Source organism: Sciurus vulgaris (assembly GCF_902686455.1).
Source record: "Sciurus vulgaris genome assembly, chromosome: X".
Lineage (NCBI taxonomy): Eukaryota > Metazoa > Chordata > Mammalia > Rodentia > Sciuridae > Sciurus > Sciurus vulgaris.
Genome location: NC_136471.1, coordinates 42952329 through 42976232, shown reverse-complemented (window position 1 = coordinate 42976232; position 23904 = coordinate 42952329). Strand labels below are relative to the sequence as shown.

The 23904-nt window shown below is 41.9% G+C and overlaps 2 protein-coding genes across 6 annotated transcripts in view; one reads left to right on the top strand and one right to left on the bottom strand.

The window, feature by feature from the left end:
- The window catches only part of ATG4A (autophagy related 4A cysteine peptidase), a 54201-nt gene extending 36951 nt beyond the window's left edge, over window positions 1-17250 (top strand). The window contains exons 4-13 of one of the 2 annotated variants that reach the window (XM_079124410.1): window positions 1754-1852; window positions 4447-4548; window positions 4742-4814; window positions 8395-8474; window positions 9088-9275; window positions 9397-9475; window positions 13173-13318; window positions 14422-14478; window positions 16054-16162; window positions 16711-17250. In XM_079124410.1, the coding sequence (XP_078980536.1) occupies window positions 1754-1852; window positions 4447-4548; window positions 4742-4814; window positions 8395-8474; window positions 9088-9275; window positions 9397-9475; window positions 13173-13318; window positions 14422-14478; window positions 16054-16162; window positions 16711-16781 (1004 nt within the window). In that variant the 3' untranslated portion in view covers window positions 16782-17250. The remainder of the gene's footprint in view (window positions 1-1753; window positions 1853-4446; window positions 4549-4741; window positions 4815-8394; window positions 8475-9087; window positions 9276-9396; window positions 9476-13172; window positions 13319-14421; window positions 14479-16053; window positions 16163-16710) is intronic. The other variant, XM_079124411.1, reaches the window with a different exon arrangement.
- Window positions 16768-23904, bottom strand: part of COL4A6 (collagen type IV alpha 6 chain) — a 304446-nt gene continuing 297309 nt past the window's right edge. For all 4 annotated transcript variants that reach the window (XM_079124394.1, XM_079124396.1, XM_079124395.1 and 1 more), the window contains 3 exons: window positions 23688-23879; window positions 22713-22999; window positions 16768-20259 (listed from right to left, as the gene is read on the bottom strand). In XM_079124394.1, coding sequence (XP_078980520.1) covers window positions 19999-20259; window positions 22713-22999; window positions 23688-23879 — 740 coding nt within the window. In that variant the 3' untranslated portion in view covers window positions 16768-19998. The remainder of the gene's footprint in view (window positions 20260-22712; window positions 23000-23687; window positions 23880-23904) is intronic.

The window sequence follows — 23904 nt, the reverse complement described above, 5'->3', positions numbered from 1 at the left end:
CTTCCTTTCAGATAGCTTTTCTGAGGTTATCAGTGACTTCATAGAAACCTCAAAATTAACAGCTCACTATGGCAAAGAATTTGATTTAGGAAAGCTGGATGGTCTTACACTTTATCCAAACATTTAATTGCTGAAGTACTCATCACATCTGGTTCCACAATGTTGACATGTTATGGCAGTATACTTTTGACCCCACTACCAAGTGTTCTGGCCGCGGATGGCATTACTTGTTTTACTTTTGAGGGTAAGGAAAAAATAACATAAGCTTTTGTTTTAGGCAATATCTATTAAATTATAGTCTACTGCTTTGTAGAACTACTTGATTATTAAGGATAATTTGTGCCTTGATGGGAAGAAAATCATTCCTTTGATTTTTTTTCTTATGAAATGAAAGTACCTTGACATTGGGAGATGAATTACAGATTTTCTTAGAACTAATTCTAGTCTGTTTCTAGCTGACATCTAGAAAAAATAACAGTCCTAAAAGCTAATGAGTATACTCCCTTTAGAGAGGATTTGTAAAATGTTTGCAAGCCAGGTGGCTGCTTCCTAATATGAACTTGTAGGAAAAGGGCCTTCAAATGGTAGAAGCTACTCTCCTAAGAAGAAATTTGACAGATCTTGACATGGGACTGGACCTAGTAATTTGATTGAAATCAACCTTTCTGTGAAGGACCAAAGATGAAGTCTACACAAAGACATTTTCTTTGCTTTTTACAGGAAGTCATCTAAGCAGTAACACAAAAGAACATTCTGGAATACCCAGTGATTCCAAACTGTTAGCTTTCTCTGGGTGAGGAGGTCTTTGCAAGTCTGGAAGTCGTTTCCAACTCAGTTATGACAACATTTTGGCAATAGTCAATTTCTTCTTTATGTGGGCCCCATTGTACCTGTTCCACACTAATCTGGCTTATAATTCCAGCATTAGAAAGAGCAAAGGACTTCCCTTCCGTCTTACAATTTGACTTAGTCCTCCCTGTTTCACTTTAGCAAATTTCCTTCAGTTTCTACAACAAAAAGAAATCTTGGCCCACTTGTCTCATTGTTTTATATTGTGGTCATTCTCATAACATCAAGTATTTGTACCATCCTGTGTGGGTTCTAGAACACAGTCTTTTGAGTCTTATGACACCCACTGATAGTATATGGAGTATGTATTATTATTCCTAGTCTGTAGATGAGGCTTGGATTATATAACTAAACTGGTCTTCTGATGCCTATTCTAGGGCTCTTTCCTCTATATTATCCTTCTTATTCAGATCTTTTTAATATATATTTAGAATAATTAAGAGCCTTCTGAATCTCATGGGCCATTTTGATGACTACTTTTAGTGGTACTTTTTTCTTTAACTAAGGTAAGACTTGCTTCTCTGAGAAGTTCAGGGCCATTCAAGTGAGCTGTGCAGGGCAGTTTGGTCTGATGAGTGATGACACTGGATGTACTAAGTGTTGGTAGTCATACATGGCAGTCACTTATCAAAATCGCATGCATACCTAGATGTCTCCAAGCAGAAAACCCAAAGGGCAGGTTTAGTTTACTTGTTTGTTTTGTCTTTGACCACAGAACCCATTTTGATTAATTCAGCATTGTCTTTTCAAGTTCCAACCCTCATCCCAAACCCTATTTGATCTCTCTTGTCTCTGTGTTCAAAGTATGTGTATCTGCCTATCTTGTGTGAGTCCCAGATATGCTGATGTCTTAGGAAAGGTCAATTCAAGGAACTCATTCATGCTCATCCATTTTTGCCAATAGGGGGAACAGGCCCATCATCAGATGCTGGCTGGGGATGTATGCTGCGCTGTGGGCAGATGATGCTGGCTCAAGCCCTTATCTGTAGACACTTGGGAAGGGGTAAGTTGCATGTGTTCTATAAACTGCTTCAGAGAACCGTGTAGTATCACTTACTGCTTTTGGTTTGACATTAATGTTGAGTTTTAGGAACATTCAGTAACATAGCTGCAGGCCCTAAAATGCTCTCTGCAAACTTTAGTGATGGAGTTGACAAGTGAATGAAGTCCTTCATAAGAAGGAAACAGCTGGTATTTCCTTGTGACTCATCAAGCCAGAGGTTATTTTCCTGAGACAGAATTGATCATTGAGGCAGGTGTGTCATTTAGTTTCCATCTTTGCTATTGTTTAAAAAATACCAGATTACAAAGGGAGCAGGAAGAAGGGTGTGGTGGTAAGTCTGTTTCTTGACCTCATTTTAAAATACCCATCTGAAAAAGGATGTAAGTGACCTAAAGGAAGTACCTAATGAGGGAGCTGGTGCTATTTTTGTTTTTGGTTCACTGAGGATGTCCATTTGATGATGAAGGAATCATTACATTAGCTTCCTCAGGAGAGAGCTTCATTAATTAAGAACCTTCTGGTACTCATTGTTGGAACTCTTGAGTCTTGCTTTCTTTAAGACATTGTCCGTGCTTCCCTGTGGGCATCTGGAGGATGACTTTGGCTGTATGCCAGTTCAGGCACTTGGGTGAAAGTCCAATTAGACTTTGGGACGAGAGAGTGAAAGGACATTTTGGATGAGACTGGGCTGCTAAACTCATTGGCTGTTGCTAATTGAGGTATGAAAACATTGCTCCCTTTTCCCTATTCTACAAACTCACAGATCCTGCTACAGTTTTCAGAGTGGATCAGAGAAGGGTCTGGGAGGCTTATAGGGCATATTGCCTTCTCTTCAGGCTTTAGGACATCCCATGCCTACTTTCCCTGGGTAGTATCATAATTTCTATTTTACAGATGAGGAAACAGACTCATGGAGGTGAGGTGATTTGCCCAGGGTCAAACAGCAAGGAATCATAGATGTGGAGATAGAATGCAGATCTGCTGATTCCTTGTCGAGTGATTTCTCTACTGTACACCTATTCTTGGTACAGATTCATTCTTACTATTTCAGTTTTCCTCACTTATAGAACTCTTCAAGATGACTTTTCTGGAAGTAAATTTTGGAAGTGAGGAGCAGCCACAGTCAGCAGCCTCAGTCATTGCAATATAAAAGGAAGTAGCAGAAAACATTTGGAAAAAACCTTGTAATTAAGGTGAATTAAAACATGTAATTTTGCCAGGTACAGTGACACATGCCTTTAATCCCAGCAGCTAAGAAGGCTGAGGCAGGAGGATCTCAAGTTCAAAGCCAGCCTCAGCAAAAGCAAGGCACTAAACAACTCAGTGAGACCCTACCTCTAAATAAAATATAAAATAGGGCTGGGGATGTGGCTTAGTGGTTGAGTGCCCCTGAGTTCAATCCCTGGTACCCCACCCCCCAAAAAAGATTTAATTTTGTAAAGAAGTCTTTTGGATTGTATCCTTTTCAGTCACTTTAAAATGGAGATGCAGTGTTCACTTAGCACTGTCATCAGCAAATACTTAATGGTACTTAGCAGCCAGTTAATCAGGATTTCTCCAGGCTTGGACGATTCAGTAGCTCATGAGAAGAAGTTGGATGTGGTTCACCTTCTGCAGGATGTGCTGGATCTAAAGTTTAAGACTTTGGTTTCAGAGACATCAGAGGCAAAAGGGAACTGAAGAGTTTGGAGATAATGGCCTTTGACTTCAAGTGCATTTCAATTGTTAATTCAAGCTCTCTCTAAAACCTCAGGAGAGAAATTTAGGTCGAGGAGGCAAACTAAGCCTCACAAATCTGCCCCATTAGACAGAATTCTTAGAATGGAGAGAATGGGAGTGTGCATTCTGTTTATAGCAGTGATTATACAGCATTTCTGCAGTTGTCATCAATAAGTTCTAAGTGGCCTATGTAGGATTTGGGGGACTGTGCCTAAGGCACAGATGGGATCCCTACATATGCAGTGATTTTGGCTTTGGTCTTAAGGAAGCCTCAAATACCTGATAGCAAAGGTATTTGTTTTTTTCAAAGGTCAGCATGGATTTTTAAAAAGGTGTTGTAAAAATGTAAGCATGCAATTTTTTAAAAAGTTTCCTCAGCTGTGAATTATGTATCTTTCCCTGTAAACTGCTGTATGTCAGAATAGTACTTCCCCCCATGAGACCCTTTTGGCGATGCTGCCAGAATGTAAGAGAAAAGCCTTTGCTGTCCGTGTGGAGAAGAGATATTATGGCATCTGGGTTATATACGGACACACTGCCACTTTTTTTGTTGACTTCCTGTTCAGAGTAGCTGGCCAGAAAGACCTTTTGTGATACCATTTTTGTATAATATCTTTCCAGCTCCAGCCCTTTCATTAAGTCAATTCCTTGGTCAACTTCTTTTTCGGCTTTTACTTTATATCTACTGTCTTTGAAAAGTGATCAGTTTTCAGATGTCTTTATTATTCAGATGAAAGCTACTTAGGAATGTTCTAACTCCATCATCTTCTAGATGTTAAACCTTTATTTTCCTTCTAATTTGTAGTTACAATAGGAGTGCTAAGAGGTAAAAAACAGTTATAATAACGATTTCAGCCCTTTTTTTCCTTCAAAAGACTGGAACTGGGAGAAACAAAAAGAACAACCCAAAGAATACCAACGGATTCTACAGTGCTTCTTAGATAGAAAAGACTGTTGTTATTCTATCCATCAAATGGGTAAGATCCTTAATTAGCAGTTTGAAAGAAATACCCATACCTGATCTCTTTCTTCTCCTGCCTTATATAAGTGACTCCACTAAGTTGTCGTAATTATTATCTGTCTGCTTAATTATTTATGCAAAAATTTAGGCATTTATAGCTCATTGGAAGATATTTTGCTAACATGTCAATTTTTTCCACATAAAAACAGCACAAATGGGTGTAGGAGAAGGGAAATCAATTGGCGAATGGTTTGGACCAAATACAGTTGCACAGGTGTTAAAGTAAGTAAAAGAGTCTGGCATCTGCCTCTTCTACCATTTCCTAAGCTTCCCTCCCCAGCCAACTAAACCTTCCATCAACTTAAGTATTCTTGCATTCCCACTAAGCCCCCCTCCCACTAAGCCAACAAACACCTGGACCATTTTGCTCAGACAATTCTTTGAAATGTGTACATGTGGACCTCTTTCTTGGACTGATCAGAGTTGTATCTACTGTATCAGTATATGTGACCATACCCCAGGGTTCATCCAGCAGCCCATCCTACAGATTGATGTGCTTGTGCCAGAGAGTTATTAGTCTGGGGGGGGGTCCTTTGAAGTGAAAAGGATTAAGTAGTAGAGACTTAGCCAGCCCAAGCAAGAAGTAGACTCCCCTTGCATAGTTTAAAAATCTATTAACTAATTCATTTAACATTTACTGGTGCCTTTCCTATGTTAAGTGCTGAAATAAACTGGAGAGTACTCACGTCAAGGAACTCACCACCTATTGGAGGTGAAAAACCCCTAGGGAGTCTTGGAATCCCTCAGCAGTTTGCCATCTCTCAGCAAACTCAAGGTAGCCCAGCATGACACTTCCATAGTTATCCTGTTAAATTCCAGAATTTGCCTCCCAATGTAAGAGAAAAGATCAGAGCCAACTTTTTGGAAGTGAATAGGGCATCAGATTTTCCTATGCCCTCAGGCCACCTTTCTTCTTGTCCCTCCTTCCTTCCTGACAACCTGTTTCAGAATGAAAACTCCAGAGCAGAGGATAGATTTTTCTTGTTCACTGTGCAACTCTACCACATAAAACTTCACACACACATAAGTGCTCAAATAAATGTTTGAGAATGAATAAAAATGGCAGCTAGAATTTGGGGCCAAATTTAGGGAGCAGAAGATTGAAACCATCAGGCCTCCTTTGGTGTAGTGTATTTCAACTCCTGGGCATTATGGCAGGGCCTATTCCATGTAAGGTACAGAAGGGGACCTGTCTCAATTATTAGAAATTAATCCATTACTAATTAATTAACTAGAATGCTTTGGAAATATGCATGTGTCAGGAGCAGTCTGGGCTTTCTGGGGACCAAGGGAAACTTATAATGTGGTTTTACTAACAGGAGAAGGGAAGCTGTTCTGTTAGTAAAACCACATTTTAAGTTTTCCTTGGTATCACATTCTTAATGTGCTTTTGATTCATGATGTCTTTAATTTACAAAAGGTTTATCAGGCAGTAACTCTAGGAAATCTTTCCTTAGACCAGAGTGTGATTTGTGGGCTCATCTGTATCTCAGTGGAAGAGCACTTGCCTAGCATGTGCAAGGTAACTGGGTTCGATCCTCAGCACTGCATATGAATAAATTTTAAAAAATTAAAGTTCCGGGGCTGGGGAGATAGCTCAGTCAGTAGAGTGCTTGCCTTGTAAGTACAAGGCCCTGGGTTCAATCCCCAGCACCCAAAAAAAAAAAAAAAAAAAAAGTTTCATCAATAACTAAAAAAAAATGAGTGTCATTTGAGTATCATTGACTTAGCTGAGTCAGGAACTGGCAGTATTTCAGGAACTGCTGTAAGAACCCAGGGCAGAAAGTGTAAAAGATTAGAATAACTGTGCTGAGCCTAGAACCTGGCTTGAAATAGTTGGTTTTTAAATGACTTCCCTCAGAATTTTCTTCTTTCTTCTGAATGTCGAGGTTCCTAACAGTATACAAATAGAAGCACATAATTTAATTTAGCTCACATAATGTATATGGGCTCTGACTCATCATGATTGTTATCATCAACAACAATATCGATGTTCCTGGAGTTACTGCCTGATAAACCTGTTGTAAATTAAAGACATCATGAGTCAAAAGCATATTGAATATATCGAACCTATTGAACATTATTGCTTAGCAGTATGGTCTACTGTAGGATATTGGTTGTTTCCCCTTGTAATTCTGTGGCTGACTTGGAGCTGCAGCTCACTGCCACTGCCCATCATCACAGGAGAGTATCAGATGCACCAGGTATAGTGGTGCATGCCTATAATCCCAGCAACTCAGGAGGCTGAGGCAGGAGGATCACAATTTGAAGCTAGCCTCAGCAATTGAGCAATTGAGGTTCTGAGTGACTTAGCAAGATCCTGCCTCAAAATAAAAAACTAAGAATGGCTGGGGATGTGGCTCAGTGATTACGTACCCATGGATTCAATCCCTAGTACCAAAGTAATAATAATAATAGAGTATCAGGTGGTACATTATTAGCCTGGGGAAAGATCCCAGTACTGAATGTGTATTGCTTTTGCACCATAGTAATTTTAAGTCAAACCATCATAAGTTGAGGAATGTCTCATACCATCATCATCATCATTATTATGGGGGAAAATAATGCATTAAAGTGAATGTAGCCAGGCGCTATGGGGCACACCTGTAATCCCAGCCGCTCAGGAGACTTGAGGAAGGAGGATTGCAAGTTCAAAGCCAGCCTCAGCAAAAGTGAGGCCCTAAGCAACTGAGTAAGACCCTGTCTCTAACTAAAATAGAAAATAGGACTGGTGATGTGGCTCAGTGGTTGAGTGACCCTGAGTTCAATCCCTGGTACTAAAAAAAAAGTGAATGCAATATGTATGAATATGATATAATAAATCCCACTATTATGTATAATTATAATATACCAATTAAAATAAGTAAAAAATAAAATGAATAAAATAAAAATAAAATAAATAAAGATGTAATGTTAATTAATCTCTTCCTGGGAGCTGCTTTGGTAGACAGGATGTTTTCTTCTTTTGTCCAGTGAGACTAGACTTGACTCATATATCCCAGAAGTAGCCAAGTTAAATATGTCTTTTCTCAAACTGGCAAGGGAAGAAGGTAAGGGAAAATGGGAAGGGTGTTTTACACAGGCCTCAGATAATCTCTCCTTTAAAAGGGTCTTCTTACTAATCTGCCCTGAAGTCATGCAGTTTGACACTGTCTCTCTTCAGCCAGTGTAAGGCCCCACACCCAAGTCATCTGTGGTCTGTTTCCTTGAATGGGATTCTCATTCCTTGAATGTAGCTGGAGAAGGGAGTATAATGCATCTTTCTCTTTCATTATCCCCCCTCCTCTATCCCCCTTTCTCTGTTTTTCTTTCCTGGAACTCATTATACATATTATCTATGCTCCCAAACTATATATTTTTGGTGCTGGGATGGAACCCAGGACCTCATGCCTACTGTGCAAGTGCTCGACCACTGACCTATACCCCATTCCTAAATATATATATTTTTAATGACAGAATTATTCCTTTTTTTAAGACAAGAAGTAATTCAGAATGTCCTTATTTAAGAAAACAAAATCTCTTGGTATTTGGGGGGCAGATACATAGGTAACTTTTCTTTTTCACTCAGTAGGAGTCCCATCATTTTGTGAGATGGACTTTTCCATGCTGTGAAGTGGAGCCTTCTTTTTGAGGTTCACATACAGTCCCCTAGACGTGGAATGTTCCAGAGCTCTGTCAAAGGAGCCAGAGATAACCTGAACACCAGCCTCTCTGGTGACATCAGGAACACTGGGCATAAATTGTACTGCTTCCTGATATTTTCATCTTCCCCAATTGTGACTCATTATATGTTCATTTGCAGAAAACTTGCTTTATTTGACGAATGGAATTCCTTGGCTGTTTATGTTTCGATGGATAACACAGTGGTCATTGAAGATATCAGTGAGTTCCCTAGCCTGTTTACCTTCCTGGTTAGTGGGTGATGAGTTTGTTCCTCACCATTCAAAAATATGGGGTTCTCTGGCCTGTTCTACCAGGACAGGGGGCCCTAGAGGAACACAGGGCTCTGCTTCTCTTTCTTTTCAGCCTTCTTAAAGGTAGAAAAACATTAGAGGGTCTTTGCTGCCTCTCAAAGATGTATCACTTCCCTTTCCTGCAGGAGAATCAAACTCTGTATAATCTATTAAACTACCAGTAGATGTCTCATGGAAGCCCACCCTTGTCCAGGCCATGGGGTTTAGAGAAATCTGAAGTTAATGTCCCCATCAAGGCCCTTCCAGGCTAGTTGAGAGATGAGAGATGAGATTCTCTCAATGAGCCCAAAATACCTGTACAGAGCTAAACAAATGCTCAGTGACCAGCAAGAAGACCATGAAGCCAAAGGAATGGCCCAGGCTTTCAATGGGAAGTAGGGCCAACTGGGCCCTGTTGGCTGGGGCAGAGACCTTCCACGCAGGATAGGGAGCATGTGAGGTCCCTGTTAGTTTTACCTTTGTAGTATCTCCTAGAGCTAGCTACTTCTTACTTACCCAGCTCTCTTGTCTTTTGTTTCTAGAAAAAATGTGCTGTGTCCTACCCTTGAGTGTTGACACAGCTGATGAAAGCATCTCTGATTCTCTGACCGCTTCAAATCACAATAAAGGCATCTCTGCCTTCAGCCCAGTCTGGAAACCCCTGCTGCTCATTGTACCCCTTCGCTTGGGCATAAACCAAATAAATCCAGTGTATGTAGACGCGTTCAAAGTAAGTTGCTCCTTTCCCCAAGCCCATTGCTTCCTGCCCATCACACCACCATGTCAGCACAGAGATCCGTGAGCAGCAGTCCACAAGTGAGTTGAGAATCTTGCATTCTCTTTCCCTCTAGGAGTGTTTTAAGATGCCACAGTCTTTAGGGGCATTAGGAGGAAAGCCAAATAACGCCTATTATTTCATAGGATTCTTAGGTAAGAAAGGATGAATCTCAAGTAAGTCATCATGGGTTAGGGGAGGGTACGGGGTGAAGGTGTGCATGGGAGACCAGGCAGTTCCAGTAAGTGGGTCCTCATCTAGCTCAGGGATATTCCAGCCTCTGGTTAGTTCCTTCTGTCTTTAATCTGACCTACAAAGGGTAATGCTGCCATATGCCTGATGGAAAGCAGGTCCCTTTTCAGTAGCTCCACTTCCTTTCCTCTTGATAAGATGGTTTCACTACTTTCTCATGGGATATCCCCAAGGTCACAACATTGCTCCAGAACATCTGTCTCCTGCCTGTGAGCCTAGGCCAGTAGAGTTTCTGTCTCTTGACTTTGCTGATCTCCTTCTTATTGGGGTTCAGGCAATCAGGTTAGGAGGAACATTTTCTGGCTTCCTGTGCCCCCACCGCTGGTCTTGCTGGTTCAGTGTCTAGAGACATGACAGGGTGAAATCAGAGGTGGCAAAGATGGAAGTTTCTCTTTCCCAATAGTGACTGCTAAGCCTTAAGACCACTAACCTCCTAATGTGGACCTTAATTGAGCATCATGGAATTCCCTGCATAGGTCAGCACCTCTGGAGACCTAACCATCTTCCTTACTATCTGTGGCCAGATACATTTAAGGCCCTGATCACACAGAATGAGCTAGCCCAGTGCCTTCAAACTTGAATGTACACAGGTACTGTAAGAACCTAGTAGAATGCAGAGTCAGTATGTGTGGGGTAGGGCATAACATTTACTTTTCTAACTAGGTGGTGCAATGCTGCTGGTCCATAGACCATGGTTTGAGTACTAAGGACCCAGATACCCAGTCAGTGCTGAAGACCCTAAGCAAGGAAGTCATACATCCAGGGAAATTTGGCATAGGATGTCTCTGGCAGGAATGGAGTCTTAGAGACTGAATTTCAAGGAAGTTATGAAGTTAGATTGGTCACCAGGCAAGGAGAGCCAGAGCAGTTATAAGGGAATGTCATGAAAGGATATGTATAGGACATGGTGGAGATGGCTTTGGTCATCCTCCCCAACCTGTCTCTTCAGAGATTCTGGAAGGTTTGGTAGGATGGCAACACCAGTCCCCTATTTGTTAGCTGTGTGACTAAAGAAGATACCGGCTTTTTCAGTCTCAGGCTCTTACATGAAATAAGCTAATGCCTGACTCACCATTAGGTCATTTTGCAGTAAAGCCTTCAGCAAAGAGCCAAGCACATAGTATGCTCTTAGTGAAAGGCTCCACCCCAACACTTCCATCCTTCCTAGCTTCCTCTAGGGTGTGGTTGCTAAGCAGCTGCCTCTGCTCTCTCCAATGCTGCCATCTATTGGTCAAGTCTAAGAACTACAGCACAATGGAAAATCTGGAGCCCATGGTGGCTTTTATTTTTCTAAGTATGAAACCCACTATTTGGAATTATGTAAGTTTAAAATGCTGTCTGAAAAAAATAAAATAAAATAAAATAAAATGCTGTCTGTTTCTAAGCTTTTCGGTTCCTGTCAAAGAAAATGTTACAAAAATATACATTCAGCCCTCCATATTTGTGGGTTCCACGTCTGTGGATTTGACCAATCTAGGTGTCAAAAATATTTGGAAAAAATTGTGTCTGTATTGAACACATGAGTTTCTTTCTTGTCTCTATTATCACAACACCCCTGTGAGGTAGAGACTGTCGTTTTCATCTTATACATTATGCAAGATTAAGAAAGGCTATTTCTCAAGGTCCCCTAGCTATAAAGCATTGTGAAGCCAGGATTCCATCCCAGTTGGGTCATCTCGGCCTGCCACACTCTGTTGCTTCCCTAGGGTCCCCTGCCTGGTGAGAAGCTGGGAGAAGCTCTAAATGTGGGAGGCTCTGGCCAGGATGCCTAAGGCCTTCTATCCTGCCTAGAGAGAAGGAGATATTTGTTCTCTGCACTTGAGCGTAGGTTGCTATCTGGAGATCCACATCACTAATGCTAACAGGGCTAGCCCTGTTTCTGTAGATGATTGAGAAGCCTCCTCTTCTCCCTGGGCCTCAGTTGAGAACTTTATTCAGTCCTTATGTAATTTCTAGAATTTATTTTTTACATCTTCTGCTGTATCTCTTGTAAGCACCATCAGAAAAGAGGCAGCCTGTAAAGCTCTACTACACACACACACACACACACACACACACCCGCCCATGGGGTAAGGTCCAAGCCTGAGTCAGACACATTGTTTTTATTCTCAGCACCTTAACTGAAAACACTCTGGTGGCAGAGAGTTTGGTTGTAGTCCAGTTTTGGCTATTTTCTTGTCTGCAACTTCCTTTTCCTTTCACTTTTCTATCATCTTAGGCTTCCTTCTTTACATCTTGGTTGTTTCTCTTTAGTGTGATCTGAGATTATTTTGATGCCATGAATGTCACCCATCTTTGGTCTGGGGGAATATGTACCTTGACTTTCATAAAGCGAGTCAGAGGGGGATACCATATATTTGTAGGGGAATTCTTTTGATTTGAAGAAAGATACTTCTATGATGACCTTGCACTGGTATTGTGTTATATGTATCTCACAGAGGTGAAATCTAGTTCTTATAAAATCCTATGAGGTGATTCAAATAGGCTCAATGGCCCCAGTTAAAAAACAAGAAAATTAGGACAGAGAGTGTGTTAAATAATTTCTCTTTGGTTTATGATACAGAAAAGTCAAACTTTTCAACAGACATCAAAAACACAGTCTTTACCAATGGAAGTATATAGATGTGCCCTCCTGGCACCATGCCAGAAAGGTCTTTGGGACATCTCTCTCCACTTCATTCTCTTGATGCAGATAGATGTCTCTTTCATCACCTGACACAATCGAGGATAGAGACCCAGATAGCCCTCAGGCTTGGATAGTGAAATTAGGTGTTGCCCTAGGTACTTGACATGTGCTAATGACCATTCGAAGAACCTCAGCCCTTTAACTATTAGGTCAAAGTAGATATTTTATTATCCTAAAAAGTAGATATTTTATTATCTGAAATTCCTGCCAGGTCATTTGGGGGCAAAGCTTTTTCAATGGAATGAATGCAGTGTGAATTTTCTCATGTATGAAAGGCCAGACATCTCCAAGTGAGTTTTCCCAGTGAGGTGCATCTACACGTCTTTTAATGAGGCAAAGATAGTGCTTTCTGGCAAGGATTTATTTACTTGCTAACAATGACTAACCTGTTACCTAATCAACACCTGGAGTTAGCAATCCTTAGCAATTCCCCTTCAGTCTGGGTAGTATTTCTCTTGAAGGCTCAGGCCTGTTCCCTTACCAGAGGTACTTTCTGAATATAGATCTGAGAACTGGTGATCTAGAGTGAGTTGTTTTTCAAGGCCAAAAGAGGCAGACAGCTCCCTAATGACTCCTGGGCTCAGAGCCTGGTGACTCTACTATCGCTTCTTTGCTACTGCTGCTCACAGAGCCTGCCATGTCATCTGTGCTCTCTCATTGCCACCTTTTCCCAAACATGTAGCTTTCCATTTTTGGACTTGGACTTTGAGGAGTTGTAAATGCTAGGGTAAGTCTTCTCATTGAATAATTAGATCTGGGCACAAGTGGTTTGTTTCAAGCATGCTCACCCTGGCTTCAGGCTTTCTGTCATTCCATTCTCATTGTCACCAAGAAAGGGGTTAGGAGAACTAGGGGGCCTGTCCCTAAGGATAGCGGTGGTTATTCAAATGTTAAGCATGTCTCATTCAAAACAGGTGACGAGCTCATCTTCTTGGACCCTCACACAACCCAGACCTTCGTTGACACTGAAGAGAATGGAACGGTTGATGACCAGACTTTCCATTGCCAGCAGTCCCCACAGAGAATGAACATCTTGAACTTGGATCCTTCTGTAGCATTGGTGGGTATCTGAAGGTTGGGGGGTGAAATACAATGACACCCTGTTACAGATTGGTTCCCTGTGAATTATTTAGGTTGTTAGGTAGCATGCCTCACCACCCTCTTGAGAAGCAATGTAATATAGTAGAAAAGGAAAGGACCCCAGAGCCAGATAACTCAATTTCGAATTTAGGCCCTGCTACGTACTAGATAAGGACTGAACTTTGGACTTTTTGTCATAAAATGAGGGAAACAATAGTTCCTTCCTTGTAGGGATGTATGAGGTGCAATGTGCATAAGACACTTAGCAGAGGGTCTGGCACACTAAGTATTCTATAAATGTTGTTATTAGTATCATCATCTTTTGTCCTTTTCCCTCAAATTATAACCACGTGGGCACAAGGAATAATATAGGCATGGCTAGGGAACACCTCTTGGGAGGACAGTACCCATTTCTTGATACATACATTTCAAGAAGTATCAGGTTTTCCCTGGAAGCATGGTTGCTGTCAACATGCATTGAAGGGGCATCTGCCAGTGGCTCATAGGCCTGTCTGCTCCCCTTTAACCCAACTGTCAGAACACCAGTGACCAAAAGCTGAAAAAGTCCTTCTCTTGTGAAACATTCTTTCACTACTGTGGGATAGCTCTGAGGATGAGATGGAACCTGCTGGTTCTCTCTGTTCTGATAGATCATTTCTTGAAGGTCAAAGCCACTTTATTAAGTATTGCCTCTCGCTAAAAGTACTACTTGGCTTTTGTTTGCTGGTTTAATTGAACATTTTTAGAGATGTGTATATTTGTGCATTGTATGTGATGGAATTAATCCTGTGCTTTGGAGACTGATCTTCAAGTTAAAATATCTCACAGGATGGGGGGAGAGGGACAGGGGAAAGAGAGAGCAAGACCCAGAGAAGCAAAGAGAAACAGAGTGAGAGAGCAAACAAATTCCAATGTGTGTACCTAAGTGAGGCAATGGACTAGGACCAGAGGCCCAACCAATCTTCTCTTGCTGGAAATACACACGCAAGAGAGTGGCCCACCTCCTAATTCTCAGCCAACAACTTTATCTTGTAATACAAAGGGCAATTCTAAGTTGTGTTCTTTTGCTTCCCTCTCCCCAAGGGATTTTTCTGCAAAGAAGAAAAAGACTTTGATAACTGGTGTAGCCTTGTTCAGAAGGTAAACATGTTTTCCTTAGTCTTAAAAATGAAAGCTACTCAGTCTGATTCATTTTTAAGATTGTTTTTCATAGTAATATAAACCTAATCTGATAGAATTTTATTGCAAGAGAAAGAAACTAAGCAACATATCATCTATCAGATATGAAGATTTGTGCATAAATTTGGGGGAAACAAAGACTTTTGTCTCAAACGTGCTTGTAACGTAATGTTTCATCCCATTAAGCCCACGAGTCATTCAAAATATACAACTACCTTTCTATTGTTTTAACCTAAAAATGCCAGTTTCATATTGATCAATCCTAAATTCTGCCTTACACTATTCATAATACTGAGGTGGTTAAAAAAACTAAAGCACTTTCTATTTGGTTTAGTGGTCCATTTATAGCTTAATATACTCCATCATGCTTTAGAGGGATTATCCCTCCATTAACTGTCTTACTTACATAAAATGTACACATGCTACCTTTTACAGGAATCACAATGTATAGAAATCCACATGAAGTTAGTGTTTCTCTTTGGTATCTTGTGTGATACCATTGGCTCGCCAATCTTTGTATCTACCTCCCTCATCATCAGCCTCTAACCGATGCCACATAGATGGAAGACATTGGTAAATGCTTGTTGAAACAATGAAGGAAGATCATAGGGGGTAGTTTAAAGAGCACTGGGTAGGGTGGCAGGAGATTCCAAGTTCTCTCTGCATAACCAAAGGTTCAAGAGATGGGAGCCCAGAGCCTTTGTAAGCATAAGAAGGAAAGATTTTTTTTCTTCACAAGTGAATGAATAATTAACACTAATGTCCCTACCTGAATCTGAAACCCCAAGTAATAATTTCCTGAGATATAATATAAAATTATTTTCCAGATCATTACTTATATTTCAGAATGTAGCAAAATTGTATTGGTATCACATTTAAACAAGAAATTAATTTAAAAATAACTATGGTAAATGGCAGAAAGATCTGTAGAGTAGAGGGAAGGGAGTGGGGGTGGGGTGAGGAGAGGAAAGGAGAGGTACTGGGGACTGAATTAGAATAAGATATATTCCATGCTTTTATAATTATGTCAAAATGAACTTTCCTGTCATGCATCACTAAAAGGACCAATAATAAACCAGGAAGAGAATTTTATAAGACTATGCCATTTAAATTAGGACATATACCTTAAATGTTGGACTATAACTGAAACCTTGCCACTATATACCAATATTCTCTTGGGGCATATTTTTTTCTTGAGGCATATTTATTTTGATTAAATGAAATTTCTTTGGAGCCAATAGTTCAGGAACACCTCACCCCTAAATTGAGCTGGATCCAGGCAACTGGCTTTGGGATGCAGCATGGGCAATGCGTATGGGGGTCCATCAGCTATTCCCTCCCAGGTCCTTCCTGCCTGGCCAACAAAATCTAGAATTGAAGATGGCTCAGGTCTTCAGATGGTTCAAGTAGAGGATATGTATACTTGCTATGCTATTTTCCCCACCTGTCAACCTCTTAGGGTTTGGAGTCACAAATTGACAACTGGACAGAAACCTAGTGTCTGTAGTATTTACAACTGTTTCTGTGTTTCCCCAGGAAATTCTGAAGGAAAATTTAAGGATGTTTGAATTAGTTCAGAAACATCCATCACACTGGCCTCCCTTTGTACCACCAGCCAAACCAGAAGTGACAACCACTGGGGCAGGTAAGATTTGTTTGGGATTTTAGGTCAGCAGACCCACACATAGCAGTTCTTTTATGAGACAGAAACAACTGTGGCTTATGCTTTCTGTGGAAAGTAAAATTTCTGCTCAGCTAGGCTGATCAGGGAATAGTGTTGCTGATTATTTTAGTTTTCTGATGTGCCAGTACTTGCCAGTTTCAAAGAATGACCAAAGAAGAGCATGAGCTTAGTGTAAAAAGTTCTATGCAAATTCATGATGACAAGATTTTGAATTACCCACGCTCTATTCAGAAACAGCAAATCAGAAGCCATGGGTGATTCAAAAGGTATCTGGAAGGGCTTGCAGAGTCTCAGATCACTGTGATCAGGCCTATGAAACAAGTCTAGTTACTTTAAGTCTTTATAGAGAATGTCTCATACTTGGTAACAGTCCTAATTGTAAGTCTCATCCAGACAAGCCTTTCTTTAGCAAAGTGATTTAAAAAGCCACCGTCACACTGAGGTCATTGATTGACCACATCAACCCACGTGTCAAGCTTTCCTTCTTTCTCATTTCTGTGTTCTGATAGAATTCATTGACTCTACTGAACAATTGGAGGACTTTGACCTGGAGGAAGATTTTGAGATTCTGAGTGTGTAGAATAATAGGAACTCAACTTGGAGGTCTGTCTTCCATCTGGCACCACAAGAACATGAACTTGTTATATAAAACTTTTGTAGTCAGCAAGTGCCTGGTATGCCAGCAGCATACAAACTCAATAGCAATCATGACTGAGCCAATTACCATTTCTCAGAAAAAAACAACAACAACAACAAATGACAACAACCCTTCCCCAGGAAGAAATAGAACAGTCATGGAGTCTAGAAAGTTTAGGAGGAGTTCATTGCTTCCCAGCTTGTCTTACATGGCTACAGCAAGTCTTCAGCAGCTGAAATGAGAACATTTGGAAGACAGACAGAAACTATCATCTTGCCTCAAGCACCAGCAGATGAGAGATGGTTACACTGTTCTTCATCACTTTTTCAGGTGTGACCTCTGTGGAGCTAAATAATAAGAAGCAATCTGTTCTCTTGCTCAAATAATAAAGTAACTGAATCAGGGAGAAAAAGTACTTGTCAAATTATTCGAATATGTATTTTAAATAACTGTAATATATAACCACACATTTGTCAAAGAAAATATGTCAAATGTACACTTCTTGATTGTCTTGCTATTTGGAGGACCCTTGCTGTTTTGATGGGTCAGTCTCTTCATCCTTACTGGTACTTCTGTCTGATGTCAACTTGTCCTTAAATCATATTATGATCACTTAAATAGGAGGTCAGAACATTTTTCTCTAAAGGACCAGATTGTAAGTATTTTAGTCGGCAGGCCATGTGGCTTCTGTCACAACTACTCAATGGTGCAAAAGCAGCCTTAGACAATATGCATGTAACTGAACATGGCTGTAAGCCAGTACAACTTCACAAAAACACGTGAAGGGCTGGACTGGGCCTGCAGGCTGTAGCTTGCCATGCACTTAAATTGTTGCTTTATGTTTGAGGTATTAAAAATAAATTGTGTTTGAATTATACTGTTTTGGTAGATAGCCATATGTAGAAAAAATGAATCATGTGGCGACATTTAATCTGTGTATTAAATACGTTTCCAAACCATTTCAGGACTAGTAACTTACTAAGTTTTAAAGTACATATTCATCAAATTAGCTTTGCTAACCACTGAGCTGTGAGTATACTCAAGTCTCAGCATTATCTTCCTATTTTCCTTTCCTTGCCTTCTTAACTCTCTGTATTTCACATGGTTCTTTATTTTACCCCCACCATTAACAGAATCCCACAGGAGGCCAGCATCTGGGGCTTGGAAACTACCACCAACTAATTCACCTGTTTCCTTAGGTTCCATGTTTTTCTTTTTTTCTAGTAGGTAATGTATTCCACAGGTTCAAAGCTCAAAAGAGGCAAAATGGTACTCAGTGAAACATGTCTCCTTCCCATGGGTTAGTTCCCTTCCTTGAAATCTCCCAATTATTATTAATTTCTTTTTAAACCTTCCAGAGGATGGATTTTATGCATATATAAATATATGTACATACCTAAGTATATGCACATATAAAATATGTATGCATATATACACATATATACATACTTAAGTATATTTACATATAAAATATACATGCATATATACATACATATATAGCTTAGATTTTATTTTAATGACTTTAGTAATTCTCTACTTTTAATTTATCTATAAATGATCCTGAGGGTACAGGAGTACAGAAAATCCTTTCTGGAGCTCTAGCATGTCATGGGGATAAAACAGTTGTAGGCTTATCTTGAAGTGTGTTGTGGGTTTGTTGACCAATATGGGACTCCTTCAACCCTGACTTGGATCAATTCTCTTATTTTTATTGCCTCAACATTTTGTTACAGGGTATAGTGAGAATTAATGTTAGAAAAATTCTCATCAAAGGAAGTCAAAAGAGTCAAATGTTTAGATTTCATTCATTTTATTTGCTATGTACAAAGTTGATACCATGTTTATAACTCAACTAGGAGGTAAAGGTGACAGAAGTTCAGTTTATACTGATTATGCATTGTGTTGGCACAGTTTACATAATACTTAAGGAAACAGAATCACCTGGAAGGAATTACCTCATGTCAACATAGCTAAGAATGATTTGGGAAACTGATAATTAAAGAAATGGCTAAAAAAAAATCTCACAAACAGTATACAGTATACTTTATAGCCAACTCAGGCTTGCTTAGTCTGCTCACTGCTAATGAGAGGAGTGTGCTAGATTTTTATGAGGTTTTAAAAACATATTAAAATAGTTTAAAAGGCTACCTGTGAAAGAGCACTCAGATGACCAATTTAATGGAAAGTCTCTAATAGCTTCAGAATGCAAAGAAACCAAAACACTGTAGCTTCAATTTGCCACATTGCACACATCTGGATGGCATTTGGAATAAACAGGGACTTCTGAGAAATCAGGACACAGGATTTACCCTTTTGTTCCTGGAGTCAAAAGCAAAATTCACACCTCTTTACCCATCCACCCCTCTACCCCTGGCCCAGGAAAAAGGGTTGTGGTTCTCATTTCCTTTTATGGGCTGGGCCACATTTGTTGCATCCTCTGCTCTACTTTGGACCAGGCCAAATTCTCTGTCTCTGGCTGGGGGAGAGCTGACCTGGAGGAAGTGATTTGTCTGGGACCTTATGGAGTTATTTGGCCCCTCTCAGCTGCTAGCCTTCAAGCCTCCTTCAGCAATATGGGGTTCAGTCTTGCTCATTCTGGAAGGAGCCAAAGTCACTCTAGGCTACTGACTGGTACCTCATTCCAATTTTGTTGCCTGCTTAGACATAGGGGGGCTGCCTTGAATAGTGAGGGCTTGTCCTGTGCAGCATCTATGAATGTTCAGTCAGACAAAAATTTAATGTGGAAACACTGGGCTCTGGTTTAAGTCAAATAATATGTGGTGACCTCTGGTCATAAAGCAGTGACTTCTTAACTATTGTGAAGTGTTTTCTGATCAAGACAGGGAGGAAAGCTAGCAGTCCGAGAAAGTGGCCCAGCAAAGCTTTCTGAGGTAGCCGTGAATAGTCACACACACATCCAAATCAAATGGTAGCACCAGGTTGATGGAAATGGGACAGCAGATCTGAGCAGGGTGGGCTCATCCGCGAGGGCTGAGGTTCGGGTGACCCATGTCCAGCAGTCCAGCCCAAATGAGACTCCAATGTACAACTTGACAGACAGGCCAAGGGCTCAGGTCTTTCTTCTTCAGACTGTTCAGGTTTGTGAGGTGGCCATTGTGAAGGGGTAGAGAGGGCAAGGGGCAGAGTGGCAGATGCCACCCTACAGACTTTTCATACACACCTGGCAGCGGCTGACCCGGGTATGGAGCTGCCCGGCTTTCAGCGTTTCAGACATGGGCTCCTCCCTAAACTGCTGCCTTTCTTCCACTGTCGTCAGCCAGAAACTGTACTTGTTGGCAAAGTAGTGGCAGGTGCCTCGGGCACCACTGCACTCGATGAAAGGAGTGGCCCGAAAGTCCTCCAGGCAGGAGCCAGGGGAGACCAGGGACTGGCCTCCGCCCTCTGCCCCAGCAGCAGTGTGCTGAAACAGACAGGAGATGGTTTGGTAAGCTGCGCCTGCCAGGGCCTGGCATGGGGAGGTGCCACAGAAGGGCATGTGTGTGCCACTCCTCAGCACTTGTCCTTTGGCTCTGCCCTAGCTTCTAGCCAACATGCCCCAAACTGTGGTTTAGAGGTAGAGGCCGCCCATCCTTCTTTGTAGTAGCCTTCAGGGTTGGGGGGCCCCCTCCAAGCTCCTTAGTTACCTCAAAACTCATTATGCATGGCCAATGACTACATCTCAATCAGGGTTTGCCAAACTCTGAATTTGCAGGTGGTTGAGGTGTCTCCCCACCAATTTCCATGAAAAAAATGAATCTGAGAAAGGCTGGGTTAAGGTAAATTTCCTAGGGTTCTAAGGCTTTATCTACTGCACCTTGTACTGGTAAGAAGGGAAAGAGCTTGCAATATTCCACAAACTGCTTCAACCATGGCCCCTCCCTTAGCAGCATGTCCATCAATAGCTGGTACCCTGAAGCTCCCTCCATGAGAACCACTTACACTTTCAATCTGTGCCACACCTTTCAGGGTAGCATATAGTGTTTGTTAGCTGCCAAGTAAAAGAAAAACCTCATTGTATTTGGCCTCACTTCAGAGGACTTCCTCAGCATTTCCTTCCAGGGCCACAAATGAGCTGATGGTCTCCAGTCACTGTACCCACTGGCAGCAGCCCCTCATCTCTCCACACCCCACCACTATCCCTTCACCAGAGCTGGACTGTCATCTGGACCACAGAAGAGGGGGAAGAGGCTCAGGACATATGCCCAAGTTGGATCCCTTACTTTGCAGAAGTACAAAGTTGGCTAGAAGCTAGGGCAGAGAGGGAAAGTCTCCATGTGACCTTTCAAGTGACCCTTCCTGAAAACTGAAGCATCAAAGATTTCCTCATTTTTGTGGGGGGTGGGTACTAGGGATTGAACTCAGGGGCACTCAGCCATTGAGCCACATCCCCAGCCCTATTTTGTGGCTTTTATTTAGAGACAGGGTCTCACTGAGTTGCTAAGAACCTTGCTAAGTTGCTGAGGCTGGCTTTGAACTCTCCATCCTCTTGTCTTAGCCTCCCAAGCTGCTGGGATTACAGGCATGCACCACCATGCCCAGCAATATTTCCTCATTTTGACCCTCAGAATAGAAAACTTGCTCAAGCACAGGACACATCTCTTTACTTTACCAAACAGCAGACACTGTGTATTTTCAACTTTGTAGATGACACATGGCAAATTTCAGTTTTTACAGGGGTAATTATGCAAAGGGTCCCATACCAAGAGGTACAGTTTTTATAATTCTTGGGTTTCTTTTGAATTATTTTCTCTTTTCTCCTTTTTATGTAACTGCTTCAAGATGCATTATTAGACAGTCCAAACTTTTACCCTTAAAAGGATAAATATCCTAGTATGTTGGAATTATGTAAAATAAGAGTGAAGAAATTCTGAATAAGGGCTGAGCACAGCAATTGTGATGGAGTACATAACCTTGTATGGCTTCTTGTGGAAGCTTAAAGGCCTTTTCTCCTTCCTTCCTGGTTTGTGTGGTGAACAGAACAGAACGACAAGTGAGGTGGCTTTGTATTACATTGGTATAAACTGCCCAATGTGACACCCAGGGCATAACAAAGAATCACCATACCCCCAGTGGGTACACTAATATGAGGGAGCTTGTGACCTCTGAAAATTCTTCACAGATGCTCTCTCACCATCTCACTCCTGGTAATTCAGCAGAGAAGCTCTGGCAAGGCAGGACATTTCAGTGGGCCCCACACTGGTTTCCTGGGGGGTTGTCCTGGCCCTTAAATTGACTTTTCATTAAATGCAACATCCCCACATATGAGTGAGTGAGTGACTTTATGCCTCCTTGGGCTTACATATGTTCTCTTTTTTACCAAGACACATAACATAGCTAGCCACTGCCTTCCCACAAAAATGAAGAGGCACTAAAAATGTCAGTGAGGGCATATAAACACAGTATGCCCTCATCTGAGCCTTTCAGGAGGAAATAGAAGTGGCAAGAATGGGTCCTGGAGGGTGACACAAGAGTAGGGCATGCCATGCTCAGCCAGACCAGGGAGAGTATGTCCTGACCCTGACTGGGGCCAGTCTCTCCCGCACTGTCCCCTCAGATTATAATGTGCTTTGTCCTTTCCTTGGTGGTGTCAAAACTAAAGCCGGCATAGAAATGGTAGGGCCTTAGCCCAGAATTCATACATTTTTCATTTGAAACACTGGGTACAGATTGCCATATTCCCCCACATCCAGAACTATATGCAGAACTGAGATCTCTGGTCTTTAGCCAAACCCGGGTCAAGCATTTCCCTTCTTTTAAAGCTCTGCTTTCTACCCAGTGTTCCTTGAGCCTGGGAAGCAGTCTTGAGGGGCCCTCCCAGGGCTTCCAACCCTCTGCTTCTCCACTGGGGGAAGGGGCAGTGCAGGAGGGCCTTACCATGAGAAATGAGTACCCAATCCAGAGGCTGCGCCAGCCCAGGGGGCACTGTGGGATGGTGATGTCCTGACTGTGCACAGCAATGGCTTGAGAAGGAGCCTCACACACGGAGCAGCGGCTGATGTACTGGGGAATCTGGGTCTGACCAACAGGCATCATGGGAATGGGGGCAGTAGTGGAGAGCCAGTAGGATTTATCATTGCGCCTAGCATAGTGACACACTTCATTGATGTTGCAGTAGATGAAGGGCATGGTGCTGAAGCGGGGCAGGCAGGAGCCAGCAAAGCCTGGGGGGAGAAGGTGGGCAAGGACAGGTAAGGTCTGGCTGAGGCAGCACCACCAGGACTGAACTAGATGGTGGTTTGTGTTTACATCCAAATGCTTTACCAGACCAGGGCAGCTCTCTCCTGACAGTCCTGTGACACTGTCCATATGTAAATGCACCAGGGAACTTTAATAATGATGAGAATCTTTTTATAAACTGAATAATTGCTCCCTAATTAATCTGCTTTGTAAAACCAGCATTTACTAGACTGACTCCTCATTTAAGAGTTAGCACACCTACAGATAATGCAATTAATTCTTGGGTAATCATCATTACCCTGCAGGCCATGTTATTATTGTTACTGCTAATCACTGACACTTAATGGAAGCTTAAATTCCAAATGTTGTTCTAAGCATTTTACATTGGGTGATTCATGTGCTCCTTATGCCACCCTACTTGGTAGGTACTCGAATTATCTTTGTTCTATTAAGGAGGAAGTAGAAGCTTAGAGAGGTTGAATAACTCATTCAGGGAAAATGGCTAGTAAGTGGTGGGGTCAGCATTTGAACCCCTATTCGCTTGACACCAGAGCTGGTGCTTGTAACCTGCTACATAACGCTGGGCCCAAAGGGCTTGGAGAAGAGAGGAGATTAGCTGTTGGTCATCATGGTGACAGGTGGCCAGGGCTGGCTTCCAGAGTCAGTACTTACCCAGGTCCTGATTGTGGGCTTTCTCCTGCCCCTCCACGAACAGCAAGCTGTAACCCACCCACAGTTGGCTCATCCCAATGGGGCACAGGGGCACCTGTTCCGACTGGCTGTGCTTCACCAATGTGTAGCCCACTCTCACACTGTGCCCAGGCATTCCGGGCCTCCCAAAGGGGCCTTGCTGCCCTGGAGGTCCTGAGAGGGGGAGAGGAGAAAAGGG